General features: G+C 65.0%; 7 protein-coding genes across 8 annotated transcripts in view; 4 read left to right on the forward strand and 3 right to left on the reverse strand.

Annotated features, from left to right (window-relative positions):
• H696_00076 overlaps positions 1-766 on the forward strand; it is a 3,859-nt gene extending 3,093 nt beyond the window's left edge. For both annotated transcript variants that reach the window (XM_009493907.1, XM_009493906.1), the window contains one exon: positions 204-766. In XM_009493907.1, the coding sequence (XP_009492182.1) occupies positions 204-358 (155 nt within the window). In that variant the 3' untranslated portion in view covers positions 359-766. The remainder of the gene's footprint in view (positions 1-203) is intronic.
• H696_00077 (hypothetical protein) lies at positions 762-2,773 on the reverse strand. The gene is made up of 5 exons (XM_009493908.1): positions 2,686-2,773; positions 2,203-2,555; positions 1,900-2,109; positions 1,548-1,801; positions 762-1,383 (listed from the first exon to the last, which is right to left on the reverse strand). The coding sequence occupies exons 1-5, from the start codon at positions 2,718-2,720 to the stop codon at positions 1,312-1,314; spliced, it is 924 nt and encodes a 307-aa protein (XP_009492183.1). The 5' UTR covers positions 2,721-2,773; the 3' UTR covers positions 762-1,311.
• Positions 2,774-3,578: 805 nt separating this feature from the next.
• On the forward strand, positions 3,579-6,418 carry H696_00078 (hypothetical protein). Its single transcript, XM_009493909.1, has 6 exons — positions 3,579-3,745; positions 3,875-3,968; positions 4,086-4,223; positions 4,350-5,476; positions 5,592-5,869; positions 6,057-6,418. Exons 1-6 carry the CDS (start codon positions 3,675-3,677, stop codon positions 6,221-6,223), a joined length of 1,875 nt encoding a protein of 624 aa, XP_009492184.1. The 5' UTR covers positions 3,579-3,674; the 3' UTR covers positions 6,224-6,418.
• Positions 6,419-8,038: 1,620 nt separating this feature from the next.
• H696_00079 (hypothetical protein) lies at positions 8,039-9,198 on the forward strand. Its single transcript, XM_009493910.1, has 2 exons — positions 8,039-8,827; positions 8,958-9,198. The coding sequence occupies exons 1-2, from the start codon at positions 8,236-8,238 to the stop codon at positions 9,128-9,130; spliced, it is 765 nt and encodes a 254-aa protein (XP_009492185.1). The 5' UTR covers positions 8,039-8,235; the 3' UTR covers positions 9,131-9,198.
• Positions 9,175-10,896, reverse strand: H696_00080 (hypothetical protein). Its single transcript, XM_009493911.1, has 2 exons — positions 9,809-10,896; positions 9,175-9,612 (listed from the first exon to the last, which is right to left on the reverse strand). Exons 1-2 carry the CDS (start codon positions 10,732-10,734, stop codon positions 9,408-9,410), a joined length of 1,131 nt encoding a protein of 376 aa, XP_009492186.1. The 5' UTR covers positions 10,735-10,896; the 3' UTR covers positions 9,175-9,407.
• Positions 10,897-11,325: 429 nt separating this feature from the next.
• H696_00081 (hypothetical protein) lies at positions 11,326-12,778 on the forward strand. The gene is made up of 3 exons (XM_009493912.1): positions 11,326-11,661; positions 11,779-11,860; positions 11,989-12,778. The coding sequence occupies exons 1-3, from the start codon at positions 11,413-11,415 to the stop codon at positions 12,576-12,578; spliced, it is 921 nt and encodes a 306-aa protein (XP_009492187.1). The 5' UTR covers positions 11,326-11,412; the 3' UTR covers positions 12,579-12,778.
• A 560-nt stretch (positions 12,779-13,338) lies between these two features.
• H696_00082 (hypothetical protein) lies at positions 13,339-14,465 on the reverse strand (the record flags this gene model as incomplete). Its single annotated transcript, XM_009493913.1, has 2 exons — positions 13,339-13,409; positions 13,688-14,465. The coding sequence occupies 2 exons, from the start codon at positions 14,463-14,465 to the stop codon at positions 13,339-13,341; spliced, it is 849 nt and encodes a 282-aa protein (XP_009492188.1).
• Between the last annotated feature and the right edge of the window lie 46 nt (positions 14,466-14,511).

Below are 14,511 nucleotides of genomic sequence, written 5' to 3' on the forward strand. Positions count from 1 at the left end.
TTTTTTCTTTTTCCTTCCTCCTTTTTTTCGCCTTCTCCCCTGGCTCCCCCCCCCCCCCCCCCCCCCCCCCCCTCATCTGCAGGCACCATTGGATGGGCGAAAGCAGATCACCTGGTCCCGGCTTACTGACGGCCTCTCTCCTTCTCCCGCCCTTGGGCATGGTCCACCGCTTCCTGTGATGGTACACGCATGTGGGTATACAGATGCCCAGTGTGAGGTCATGATGAGCAAGCACCACGTCTACATGGCCAAGAACGGTCGCATCAGTGTGCCGGGCCTGAACGAGACCAACATCGCCCAGGTGGCCGACGCCATCCACGATGTGGTCACCGCTGCCAGCACTCGCGCCGCTCTCTGAAGCACCGAGAGCCCCCTCCCCCTCCCCCCAGGGAGCCGTGTATGTGTGGTAGCGTCGTGCTGACGGCAGGTGGCCCGCGCCCGGCATGCACAGCATGCCAGGCAGATTTTTCACAGCCAGCATCTCCCTCCTCCAAACAGGAGAATGACAGTCCGGTGTCCCGCCATCATATCATACCTAGACAGACACACGCCGGCCCTTCCGCCCTCATCTCCCTGGGCTCCCCTGCCTCCCTTGAATGCCCGGGCCTCCCTGCCTTTTACCTCATACTCCTCCTCCTCCTCCTCGCCCCCCTCCCTGTCCTTGATTTCCCGATGGTGAGAGACGGAAGGGAAGGCCGCTGCCATTCTCTGGGCGCGATCTCCCCTCAGACACGAATATACATAATTACACCTAAATGCATCCCAAGAAATGCACATCCCATCGTCGAGAGGGGGCCACCACCATGTGCATCGCAAAGGGATTCATTTGCACTGGGCCTCCTCTTCCCGGGCCTGTGGCCCCAGCCAGATCGCGGCACTTTCTGCCCGGCGTCCAGATTACATTTGCCCGCACCGCGGAATCCCTCGTCCAATTCTTGATAGACCCGGCTGGCGACACGGGGAAGATCGGGCACACCAGGGGGTGGGGGTGGGGGGAGCTTGTCAATCGGTGTCAGCACGAGGCGACCGCTCGCCAGTCACGGGAGGTGCCGCGGCGCGCAGGTCCAGTGAGCACCGAGCCGATGTCCGCCTGCTCCCGGGGTGGGTTGGCATGTGTACGTATTTTGCCAGGCAGTGCGCGAAGGGCGATCCCCGAGGCGTCAGAGTCGGGAAGCTCCTCATGTATTGGGTGTGCGTCTGGAGAGAGAGAGAGAGATAGATAGAGACAGAGAGAGAGGCGCATGTCGCGGCCCGCATAGCCGGCGAAGCGCAGGGAGCGGGGGCAAGAGGCGAGAGCCAGGCAGTGTCCCCTTACAAGAGCTGGATCGGGTCCCGGTCGACCTGGCTCACCACAACCGACACCTGGTCGCTCTGGAGCTTCTCCTATTTTCGACCGAGCCGGTGGTACCCAGCAGTCGGGGAGACAGGTGTGTCAGTGGACGGGCCATTGTTATCGCAGGCGGTTTCAGAGCGGCAGGAGGAGGGGGAGGTGAGCAGAAGAAGGACGAGGGAGACAAATAGGGAGAGAGATAGAGAGAGAGACGCACCTTCAGCAGCGGCTGCATCACGTCGGTCAGATAGCCGCGCTCGGAGTTGGAGTGCTCACAGAGGAGGACACTGACACCGCGAGCCGCGGCGCTGAGGGCCTCATGGTGGCCCATCTCGCCGGTGAGCCAGCCGTCAACACCGGGGCCGGCCGCGGCCAGCACCGAAGCGCCAGAGCCGGCACAGATGGCCAGCTGGCTGACGGTCTGCTGGCCAGCCGCGACCGGGGTCGCCTGGTCCGGAAGGACACAACGCACTGTTGGCGGCACGAGGTCAGCAAATGGGGGGGGGGGGGGGGCACGCGGCTGGCAAGGGAAAGCAGGCTCGGGGGAAAAGCAGGGACAGGGGACTTACGGTACTCCAGCTTCAGGCCCGCCTTCAGGGCGTCGGCGATGGAGGACAGGGCAACCGGCTCGGCGAAGGTGACAATGCGGCCCTCGCCGGCGTTCGGCTGGCCGGCCTCCAGGGCGGCGGCCGCCGCGGCACCGGTGAACTGGCTGATCGGGCGAACGGAGGTGGGCTGGCTCGAGGCGCGGCCGACGATGGAGGCCAGCCAGTCGTTGACTGGATGGGGAGGAAGAGTGGCCAAAGGGGCCAGATGGTCAGTGGGAGGCAAGGTGCACAGGTGCGATGGGATAGAGAGGGAGATCGACGCACTGCCACCCTCGCAGCTGTCCCACGCGGTGTGCGGGCAGTAGACGCTGATGCCGAGAGCCGCACAGGTCAGGGCGATGCGCTGGCGGTCATCCTGCGTGGTCAGCCGGCGAGTCTTGCCGAAGAGAGCCGGGTGGTAGGCGACGATGACGCTGGCCCCGAGGGCGGCGGCCTCGCGGACCACCGGCAGCGTCAGGTCATTAGTCAGGAGGATGCACTCGTGGGTGGCGTTGGCGGAGACCGGGCGCGGGGGGAGGAAGTCCAAGGTCTCATGGGGGGCCTCGATGATGAGGCCGACATTGTCCCAGGACCCGGCGAAGGCCAGCGGCGCGTGGCGCTCCAGAATGGAGACAACGCTGGGTGCGTGGTGTGTGTGTGTGTGTGTGTGTGTGTGTGTGTGTGTGTGTGTGTGTGTGTGTGTGTGTGTGTGTGTGTCAGCTGCGGCACAGGGGGATGGAAGAGAGAGGCTGGAGGCGCAAAGCGCACCGCTTAAGGAGGGAAGGCTTGGCAAGAGTAGACATGTTGGCGGCTCGAGAGGAGGTGGACAAAAGGGAGGCACAGAGGGAGGGGGCAGGGCGGACATGCACAGTTGCCTGGTCGCGGGGCTGGGGGGCGCCCCTTCGATCGGGCGGCCGCGCCTGACCGCGAGGGGCCAAACGTGATCTCCCCTGCGGCTGGCTCCGTCGGCACACACCGGCGGAGTCACTGAGTTGTCAACAGATTCGTGTGTGTGTGTGTGTGTGTGTGTGTGTTGTCTATTATCCAGCCTCGCCGCCAGGAGGAGGGGCGATTGCGAGCCTCGCGCCGTTGGACTAGCAACATCCAGAAAACGGCGGAATGCTGGCCGGCTCGTCTGCTGCGGCCGGGCGATCGCACCCCCGCTGCAGGCACCGCTGGCGACATATTGGAACGCCCCCGCTCGAGAGACCGTCCCTGGCCCCCCCCCCCACCGTACCCCCCCCCCCCTCTCCTCACCGGCCACCAGGAAGACCGACGAGGGCTGGAATGTGCCAACTCCCTTCGGTTGGAGGGCGACCCTGGGCTGGCTTCCGGGGCAGTAGGGGGTGCGCCCCTGGGGGCCGGTGGTGCCGCGGCTCCGATTTCGTGGCCCAGGCGCCGGCTGCCTGGGAGCCTCTTCCCCCAAGGGGAGCAGCAATTCGCTCCCAGCGAGGAAGCCCCTGGCAGCTGGGGCAGAGGGGTATTCCACACGGGCCCTACCCCTCGCTGTGCCGCCCTCTCCCTCTTTGTCGCCCCTGCCGAGGGGGCTGCCCGCTTGAGCAAGCAGTCCCCAGTATGGGGCCCGCACGATCGCGTGTCCCGAGGAAGGCCAAAAGCACCCGGGGCAGCTCTACAGGCACCCCAGGCCTCGGGCACATTTTCTTCCTTCCCCTTCTCCCCCCCCCCCCCCCCTCCCTACCCCCTCCCTCCGCTGAGCGACTTCCCGCGCGGCGTATCTTGCCCCCTTCTCCGCACCCATGTCCCTCGATACTAGCTGCCCCACTATCCTGGAGGCATACCATGCCGTCCGCAAGGGCGAGCAGGACTGGTTCGTACTTTGCTGCCCCTTCCTCCTGCTGGCACTCATGGCCCGGTTCTGACACACTTCCCTGCTCGGGTCCCTTTCGGCGCTTTCTGTGCCCCCCCCCCCCCCTCCACGGCCGGCCGCCATTGCCAGGCTCGTCCTCGGCTACCAGGGCCAGCGTAACAAGATCTCTGCCCTCGGCACTGGCCGTGGGATCGATGCCTTTGTTGAGCAGCTCGGGGCCGAAGTGCGTGCACATGAGCTTCCCGCCCTCCTCCTCTCCCCTTCCCCGCCCCCCCCCCCCCCCCCCCCTGATGATCCCCCTGTCTCACGCGCCCCCACGTCGACTTCGCATTTTCGGCAGCTCATCACTTTTGGCTATGTCACGGCCCCCTCCACCCCAGGGAAGTATGTCATGGTCGGCCGCATCAGCGAGGAGGCTCGCGGCCTCCAGAAGTCCAAGGCCCGCACCCATCGTCACACCCTGACCGACCTGATGCCCGTTCGTGTAGCCCCCGGCTTCTGCCTTTTTTTTTCCACCCCTCCTTTGGCGCTCGGCGCCCATGCTGGCACACGCACATGCCCACATGCCCACATGCTAACCCGTGCAAATCCCGGTGCCCTGTAGTTCTTCCACGCGGAGATGGACATCGATGACCCGCTGACCGTGTCCAAGGACTCACTTGATGAGGCGGTGGAGAACTCCACCAAGCCGGCCCCGGCGCAGGACCTGGACGAGGAGGTCCTCGGTGGTGGTGGTGGCGCTGCCACCGTGGCGGCCCCTGCCCCGGAGGACACCCCGGCGCCGGTGGCTGCCGCCGAGCCGGCCACCGAGAAGCCGGTCGTCGCCGATGCCGCGCCGGCTGCCACCAAGGAGCCGGAGCCGGAGCCGGAGCCGACTCCTGCCGCTGCGGTGGCCCCGGCCGTCGAGGAGCCCACCACCCCGGCCGGTGTCACCATTGAGATCTTCCAGCCGGTGGCCGATGCCGAGGACGATTCCGAGGAGGCCCGGCTGGCCGCTCGTGTGCTGGCCCGGAACCAGCGCCGCGCGCGTCTGGCCGAGACCACGGCCGCCCTCATTGGCGATGAGCCGGTCGTGGAGGAGGACAAGCCGGCCGTGTCCATCGACGTGGAGCCGGAGGCCGAGAAGACCCCGGTGGCCGCCGCGTCGCCGGACCTCCAGCCCGAGGCTGCGTCTCCCGTGCAGCAGCAGGAGCCCGAGTCCGAGGCGTCGGCCGCCGCCTCGCCCGTTGCCCAGGAGGAGGCGGCGGCCGTTGCCGCCACCGATGCCGAGGAGGAGGCCGCTGTCGCCGAGCAGCCCGCCGCCTCGGCCTCTGCTGATACCTCGGCCGAGGAGGCTGACAGCCACCCCTCCAGCCCGGCCGATGCCAAGACCCTGATTTTCTCCGACCCGGAGCTTGGCGATGTGGAGCTGACGGAGGAGCAGCTGGCCGAACTGATGGACGACCTGGGCCTCTACGAGCCGCCGTCCGTGACCAAGGCCCCCAAGATGAATCTCACCGCGGAGGAGGCCGCCATGATGCACGGTGTGCGCAATGCGTCGGTCGATCGTGCTGCTGCTGCTGCTGCTGCTACTGCCGGGTCGTCGGCCTCCGCCGGCAGCCCGAAGCTGGCCGAGGCCCAGGCGGCCGCCGATGAGGCCACCACGGCTGCGCGTGCTGAGATCGATCGCATTGTCACCCTGGTGGAGCAGGACTCGCCGGACATCCGCGATCTGAACATGAACCACGCCGAGTGCGTCCTGCTTGTTGCTTTGGCCCCGGCGCTCCTCGTGTAGCACCCACAATGGTGCTGTGCTCTTTACTGACTCCCTCCCCCCCCCCCCCTCTCTCCCTCTCTTTTTGTACAGGCACATTGACCAGGCTGTCATGGACCGTCTGGGCGCCGCGCTGGCCACCAACACCCGCGTGAAGACCATTTCCCTGTGCAATGTCAACCTGCGCTGCTCCATGGTCAAGCCTCTGGCCGAGGGTCTGGCCCTGAACAAGCATGCCGAGGTTCTCAACTTGGAGACCAATGCCATCGGTCCTGAGGGGCTGGAGCACATCGCGGCCATGCTGGCCGTCAATGAGAGCCTCACCGAGCTGCGCCTGGTCAACCAGCGCATTCCGAGCTCTCAGCGGGCGGGTGCGTCTCTTCTTCCCCAGGTCGCCCCCAGGGGCGCGAAGGGTGGCCATCGGGGGGGGGGGGGGGGATGTTTCCTTCCTCTTTTCCTGCATTCTTTTGGGCCTCCCTTTCCTGACCGCTCTGTCTCCCTCTGCCTCTGTCCTCTCGTCGACGCATCTCTGCGCTGGCCGGCGCTTCTGCCCCGCAGAGCGCTCCATGATCAAGGCCCTGGAGAACAACAAGTTCATCCAGCGCCTGGGCATGAACTTCCGCGACAACAACGCCCGTCAGACCTCGGACAAGTATGTCTTCCGGAACAAGGACCTGGCTCGTCAGCGCCGTGTTGCCGCGGCCAAGGCCGCCGCCGGCAACTAGTGCGCGCAGGTGTCCTGTCTCTTTGTCTCTCCTCCCGCCCACAAATACACCTTCCCTCCGTGGGGAACGACGCACATATGACAGGGGGAGAGAAAGCGCGCGGCGGTGCACATTTCTCCGCTCTCCTCCGTGTGACAAAAATGCAGAATCGTCAACAATGCATGCCCCCCTCGAAAAGGGAGGATGATGGACAGAGAGAATGTGTGAAAGCCGGACGTGGCGGGGGGGAGAGGGGGGCCCGTGCGGTGGCCAAAAAATAGGACAACAGGAAGGGAGAGTGCCGGCTCAAAAATGGTGCCCCCGCCCGCGAAGGCAGGTGGATGGCTGTGTGGAGGGGGGGGGGAGGCGGCGCGGACACCGATGACAAGACACACACAACCAACTGGCCACGGCGAAAGGCATGGCAGAACAGGGAAGAGGAGGGGGGGGGGCGCGGAGAGGCCGCCGCGGCAGGGGACAGTCTGAGAGGGGGAAGTGCACAAACAAATGACATCGGGGGGGGGGGCTAACTATGTGTGCGGCGCTGTCTATTTTGGTTGTGGGTATGATATGGCTGGCGCCGCCAGGAGGGAGGGCGGCCTCCGCAGAGGGCTTCCTCCGTCCTGGCGCGATGCTCTTCTTGATGGGTTCCTTCTTTTTCGTGAATACATGGGGTCCATGCACATACGCGTGAGCGCGGCCGCACAAATGGGGCGCACACGGAGAATTCCCCGCGCGCGGGTGCCCCTCCCGAAGGAGGGGCGCGCGCACGCGGGGGAGGAGGAGGGCCTGGCGTGGGAGGAAAGGCGGCGCGCGTGCGAGCTCCGAAGAGAGCCAACACACACACCGTCCTCCCGCCCGCCCGGGCGCCGCTCCTCAAGAGGCGGACGCATGGCACCGATGAGACGGGCTAGAAGGGAGCAGGGGAGGAATGTAAGTAAGAGGAAGGGGGGGAAGAAGGGCGGGCGAAGAGCAAGGGGGGAGAGGGAGGGCGGTGGCTCAAACTGAAACAATCAGTGAGTAACCGTTTTGTTTCAACAGCTGGGCCTTATAACACAGGCACATTCAGGCAAGTCTGATGAAGACATCTTCTTGTCCAGTCGAACACACGCGCACACTCGAGGTAGCAAGGGAAAAGGGGGGAGGGGAGGCGAAGGGAGGGACAGAGAAAAAAAACATACATCTCGTCAGGTGCGGCGTAACGAGGACATCCGGAGTCGCCGTCATCCAGACCCCCTTTTATACCCGCAACATCCGGAACCAGCCTGCCCGCCCGCGCCCCCGCCCTGGACTTCGAGCCTGGAAAAGCCCGCTGTCCTTCTCGCCGGGCCCCCTCCCCACAGGCCGCCCCCCCCTCCCCCAGCCCCCAAGGAGCCTTTCCTTGACCTGACAGGCACCGACAGGGGGGGGGGAAGTGGGTTGGGGCGCACCGGCCAATGGACTCGACCGAGGGTTCGGGTGCGCCCGCTTGTCGAGGGACCTCGAACGGCTTTTTGTCTAATATCTCGACCGCCCCGCCCCCTTCGTCAACCCTCAACTCAAACCGAGCCAAAGTGCGGGATATAAAATAGTGGCATGCTGTGGGGACTCGGTTAATAGTGGCATGCGCGCGTCCCGCGCGTGATCTCTTCATGGCGTGATCCACTCCCGATCGGACACTTTTCATTGTCGTCTCCGATCGCGCTCGCCTGCCCAAGTTGATTGGCAGCAGAAAGGGGGGCGGGGGGGGGGGGGGGGGGGGGCAGAAAAAATGGGGGTTGGCGGTTGTGTGTCCTGGCTGTCCAAAGCCACTTCTTCCCTCACACTGTCCCTTGTCTCGCCCCTCCACCCCCCGCCCCCGCCCCCGCCCCCTGCCTTTTTGTCCTCGCCCCCCATATCTAGCCGCCCGCCTGCCTGACCCCCCTTGCGGCGTCCCTCCGGTACACAGGCGCGCCAGCGGCAGGCTCATCCTTCCCAGCTGCAGACGATACCATTGCTTGATAAAAGCCCACGTTCGTCGGGTCCTCGCCACGCGCTGCCTCTGAACGCCGGCCATGTCAAGCGGCGCCGGCAGCACCACCCCCCCACTGGGCGCGACCCCCGGCGCATCGATCGAAGAAGAGTGGTCCTTTGTGCTGATCATTTCCGCCGGAGGCATTCGCTTCCAGCCGGTCCCCTTGCGCCCGACATCCGAGGCACCTGAATGGCCGCCCCGGGTGGGCGCGGCTGCCTCCTCGGACGCCTCGACCCCAACCTCGGCGGCGCCCCAGCACACTTCCTCGACCGGGGCCCTGCTCGACCGGAGCCCCGCCGTGCTGGGTCTCCTCCAGCAAGTAGCCCGTGCGGAGGCCCCCCCGATCGAAGCGCCGATGCGCCTTCTGATCCTCCTGGCTGCGGCCCCGGGATTTGCCGAGCGTCTGGAGGCCCTTGGCCTGCCGGCCTCCTCGATCCCCTCGCTCAGTGGGACCCCGGCTGCTGGTGGCGATTCGCTGGTTCGCACGGAGGACGGCCTGTTTTTCGCCCTGCGAGCCGAGGAAACCAGCCTCCTGTCCCAGCTGGTCGACATCCCCGGAGCCACCATGCTTCCAGCGCATGCCTGGCCTGGCGCCATGCTGTTCCTGTCTACCCAGAAGGCTGGCAGCGAGAGTGCGCACTTGCATGCATGCCTCCGCCGTGTGGGCTCTTCGACTTTCGCCCATGTCCCACTTTCCCTGCCCTCACTCACCCTCATCCCCCGGTGGCCACGCCCAAATGCATTCGGCACCCTTTCCGACAGCATGGTCCGCCCCTGAGCTGCCGGTCGCCCAGGTGGACTATGTCCATGCGTACCCGACCGAAGTGGAGTGCGCGCCGGCTGCTGGACAGGCAGCGCGCATGCCGGACTCGGCCGCCTCGTCGGGTGGCATTTTCTCCATGTTGGCCGACCTCGAGGCCGATCTTTCAAGCTGAATCCCCCCCCCCTTCCCGTGCTCCGTGTATGTCGGGACACCTCCCCGCCCCCCTCCCCCTCCCCCTCCACGGAAATACGCCTTGAGGCCAGGAATATGATTGTCATTCAAGGCCCGGCGTGTGTCCATTTGACAAGGCCCCGCGTGGACATGCGTGTGTGCGTGTGGGTGGGCGTGCTTTTATGTGTGCCTGTGGGTGGGTGTGGCTGCTTACATATGCACACTTTCTGTGAAGAAGCAGAAGAGATGCGGGCAAAAAAAAAGCGGCCAAGTGCACACTAGTACGTCCCTTCCAAGACCTTCCCCCCGGCCCCGACACCGGGTCCGGGCCCGGTGGCGTTCAGCCGATCGCGCACGAGGAAGACAATCCGCCGAGCCGGCTCCAGGGGAACTACCCGCTGGCCGGCGCCCTCGGGCCAGACCGTCTCCTGGCCCGGGGTGACAGGCAAGATGGCGTGGGTATAGTCGTAACGAAGTTTGTCGCTGTTTGATGGGGTTGTGTGTGTGTGCGTGTGCGTGTGTGTGTTTGCGCATGTTCGTGCACGCATGCGTGTGAGCAAGGAAAGCCAAAGGGAAAGTCCAAGCACTGGCAGGAGGGAGAAGGGCCATGGAGGAGGATGACCCGGCAGCTGGGAGAAGCGAAGGGAAGGGGGCCGGGAGAGGAAGAGGGCGGTCGTACCGCTGCATGTAGAAGGACCCCGGCGGGAGGAGGACATCCAGCACCCGACGCTCGGAGGGCTTCACGCTCTCGCGCGGCCGGGCATCGGTGTACATCTGCTCGAAGCGCACCACGCGCCCGGACAACAGCGACACCCCGGCCACCAGGCGCCCGGAGGCCGAGAGATTGTCCACATGGGGCTGGATGTGCCCATCGGCCCGGAGGTCCAAGGTGTGAAGCGGCAGGAAGTTGCCTTCCGCCATGTGGGCCAGGCTGTCCCCGGGAGCGAAAGACCGGACAATGGTCTGGTGCATGATCCGTTCGATGCGCGCCAGTGCCTCAAGCTGACGATCGCGCTGCGATACATCCGGCCCGGGGGCCACATCGGCGTCACCCCGGTCCAAGCGCCGACCGAGTGCCCGGACAATCGTTTCGCGATAGTGATGGATCACCGAGTCAAAGTGCGACCGAGAGTAGGAGGCCTGCTGCAGGCGGAGCAGCTCCCCGGCTGCCAGAAGGCCATCCAGGGCGACATCCCAGCCGACGAGGCCGCTGATCCCGCCCCCGGCCGTGGAACCGGCCGGAAGAGCCCCGAGGGCGCGCGTCGGGCCGAAGTGATCCTCCAGCCACCGGCCATCGGCCACCAGTGGCGGACTGGGGGACCGCCTGCCGGTGGCATCCGGCGTGTTTGACAGGAAGAGGTCCCGGATGGCAGGCAAGGTGGCCCGCACCAGAGCGCCCCCGCGCAGGAAGGCCCCCGGGTGGCATCCCTCAGCAAGCAGGGCGGCTCCAACATCGAACATGGCCAGGCCGTCGACCTCCACCGGGGCCAAGGCCTCCCGATTGTGGGCACTCACGGCCACGCTCGAAGAGACGGATCGACGGGTGGCCGAGGACAGAGCAAGGCCCAGCGTACGCGGTGCCAGGCCAATCGGGGCGCGGAGCATGGTGTCGGTGGAAAAGGAAGGGAGAGGATGGCTGACAGCCGGGAAACAGGAGGGCTCGGGGATCGGAGTGTGTATGTATGTGTGGGTGTGTATGCGCGTACGCCGTGTGTATGTGTGGGTGTGTATGCGTGCCGAAAGGTGCCCTCCACAAAAAATCTATATTAAAAAACGATGGTCCTGTGGGGTGCTCCTCTGGCGCCCAGCATGCCGGAGACTCTCGCCCTCCGACGGTGGCCTCCTTCCCGGGCGCAGGGCGGGTCCACGGCCACAGAGGAGGCGAGGGGCGGCCTGGTTCGTGAGATCGACGCCAGATCGCCCCTGTTGTGCCCCAGGCCCGGCGGCGGAAGGGGGGGGGGGGGCTCGTGTTGCTCACTTTCCGTGGCCTATGAAGCAGTCCCGTGGCGTTGGCACTTGGTGGGGCAAGTGCCACCTCTTCGCCGGGGGCGGCCGGGCCACATTGCCCGCGACCACGCCCCAAGGCACCCGAGGAAGGGATTCCCTTTTTGGCCCCCCGGGAGGCGGGGGACCGGGAGATCCCCGACCACCTCCCGTCGCCGCACGGTCCTCCTCCCTCCCCCCCCCCTCCCACCCCTCCCCCCTGCCCCCCTCACTACCTCTCTCCCTCTCCCTCTTTCCCCCTCCCTTCCGTTCTTTCTGCTTTTTTAGTTCCATCTCATCATGTCTGGACCGCCTGAAGATCGCTGGTCTGGCTTCATCGCCGGGACGCCTCTTAATCGTGATGAGCGCGTGCCCATCTTCGGCGGCCCGCCGCGACGGGAGCCCGGCACCGAGGCCGACACCCCGCCGCAGGGGAAGCCCCAGGACTCCTACACCGGCCAAGACAAGAAGGACTACGAGACGTGCCTCTCGCGTGTTCGCTTCCTTGCCAACAGCTCGCATTCGAAGTTTTTGCTGCACTCTATCGCGGTACGCGCCCGCGAGTGCTTTCCCGCATGTGGTCCATGCATGGCTTTGCCGCCAGACGATGGGTTTTGGCCCTGCGCTAACAGGCTCCCCGCCTCTCTACGGCTTCCCTCCTTCCAGGACAAGGGCTGCGCCCTGGGCATTGAGCACTTCATCTGCCAGCGTTGCCCGCCGGAGATCGCCGCCGGCTTCGACCCGGCCAGTGCGTTTCCCATGCCCATCCTTTCCTCTTGGCGATGCCTTTCGCCCACATTTCCACTAACACACATGCCAATGTGTGCATTGCCGGGCGCACCGCACCGCACCGCACCGCACCGCACCGCACCGCAGTGGGCATTTTGCTGTGCCAAAACAATCTTCGCAAGGCCGAACACTTCCGTGAAGCCATGAATCACCAGCTGGTGCATGCGTATGACCACTGCCGGGCGCAAATGGACTGGACTGACTGCAAGTCGCATGCGTGCTCGGAAGTCCGCGCGGCGGCCCTCAGTGGGGATTGTCGCTTTGGCAACGAGCTTGCTCGGGGGAATCTCTTCAGCGGCTTCGCCGGCAAGTTCAAAGAGTGTGTTCGCCGGCGAGCGGTGCTCAGTGTCCGCGCCAATCCTGCCTGTGTGGGAGGGGATTTCGAGTCGACGGTGGCTGCTCGTCTTGCGGCTGCCGACGCGGCTGCAGCCAGCACCGGTGACGCCATCCCCCTGAGCATGCCGACGGCCGGTGCTGTGGCCGCCTTCGAGGCCAGCGAGGATGCCCGGACGGCGGCCGCCGCCGCTGCTGCTGCTGCTGCTGCTGCTACTGCCAACAGCTCGCCTGACAATGGTGCCGCTCCTCAGCCTGATCTGCGGGACCACGCGGAGCGCGCTGTGGATGCTGTGCTCGAGGTGTGCCTGGCCGATACCTCGCCATACATCATGCTCCCCTGAGCCGAGCAGGGCAGGGAGAGCTCGTCAGATCAGGAGAGGGCGGGCCTTTTCCTGCCTGTGCACCCCTGCTTCTTGCTTGACCCTGGGAATGCCTTGCGTGGGCATATTCATGCAGATTCCCCCCGCCCCCTCCCCTGGCTCTGCCCCATCGCACTTAGAAGAGTTTTATCTCGCCCAATATAGATGAACGTTGAACAGAGAACGAATTCAGACACACGCCTGCGCAGACATGCATATGTACCTGCTCGCTGTGACAGGGGGGGGGGGGGAAAGAAGGAATGCATTTCGAGAGGAAGGAAGGCCGGAAGTAAGATGCTCCCCCCGCATAAACGCATACATGCTGGGGAAGAGAGGATCGGGAGGGGACCAGCGCTGCAGGGGTGGGGGCGGGTGGGGGTGGGTGTGTCTCCCCTGTCCCCCCCCCCCCCCCCTCCCCTCCCCTCCCCCGGAGTTCCTGGCGCTTCGAAAATAGGTGGGCTTGGGGAAGGGAGAGGGAAAGCCCGCGCGAGGGAGGGCGAAGAGAAGCAAAGAGAAGAGAAGAAAACAAAGCACGGGGTATGTGTGTTGTGGAACAAGGACAAGAAAGAGTGGAGAGGAGCGCGGTGGAGCTGCCTTTCGGCCGGCATGCCACACACGTGTTGTCCTTCCTTCTCCAGAGACATGGGATAGTGAAGAAGCACGTGCGCACACGCATATGCCGAAGCACGAATCTCTAGCGAGGCAACAGTGGTAAAAAAAGGGGGAGAGGGGCAGCCAACACTCAGAGAGAGGCCTCCTGCGTGATGAGAGGGTTGCTCTCAGACTCGGACTCGGACACGCTCTCAGGGTACACTGGAATGGAGGGACATAGAGAGAGAGAGAGAGGGAGGAAGAGACCAAAGGCGAGGGGAAGGGAGGGGGGGGAGTGTACCGAAAAGGCCAACGTGTAAGTTGATGTGACAGGAGAAAGGAGAGAGGCGCAACGGCAGGCCACCATGGGCAAGCACAGGCCAGGCATAGGGGTGTATGGGCAATCAAAGATACGGGCGACAAGGGGGAGAAGAGAGAGAGAGAGAGAGAGAGAGCAGCAACAGCAGCGGCAGCAACAGCAGCAGCAGCAAACAACGCACCCTGAACTGGGTCCGGCGAGTAGTCGCCGGTGGTGTAATGGTAGTTGATCGAGCTGCCGGTACCGCCGGCCGCGCTCTCGGGGTCAATCTCACCAAAGGCATTGGCCGAGGAGTAACCGTCCCCGGTGGAGCCGTAAAAGCCACCGGCTTGGGACTCCCCGCCAGGGCCACCGGTGATGGATACCTCGTCAGTGCAGTCAGCCTTGCACAGAGGACAAAGGCGCTTGCGGGTGGTGAGCCACGGGTCCACGCAGTCGATGTGGAAGATGTGCTTGCAGGGAAGCACGCGAAGCTGGTCGCCGTCGACAAAGTCATCCAGACAGATGGAGCAGGGGGTCGGCTCGGCGCTGTCCGCCTCGGCGGAGGAATAAATTTGCACCGGCAACTTGTTGATCACGGCAACCGGGGCCACCTCCTTCTTCTTCTGCTGGCGCGAGCGCATCCGGTACAGAACATAGAGGAAGAGAACCACGAGTGCCGGCGCAAAGAGCGTCAGAACTAGGACGTTCATCAGCGGCAGCGTCAAGTACACATCAGATGTGAGAAGGACGTCGGTGTGGAAGGCGATGGGCGAGCCGTCCGGCGTGCCGGAGATCAGCAGCATGTTGTAGGAGGAGGCCATGACCAGGGTGGCAGGGATGTTGATGTCGCTGGTGTCACCCTCGGCGCTCATGGTAAAGAGGCTGTCGTCGTGGTTTCCGACAATGACTCCCGAGGCCTTGGAGTCCCGCATGTTGCGGACCTTGGTGGCGAAGTCGCACTTGCCACGCTTGACCATCGCCACCCACGGGGTGGTTGGGAGAAAGGGCTAAGCTCGGGGGGGG

This window comes from Fonticula alba, assembly GCF_000388065.1.
Source record: "Fonticula alba strain ATCC 38817 unplaced genomic scaffold supercont2.1, whole genome shotgun sequence".
NCBI classification, from domain to species: domain Eukaryota; order Rotosphaerida; family Fonticulaceae; genus Fonticula; species Fonticula alba.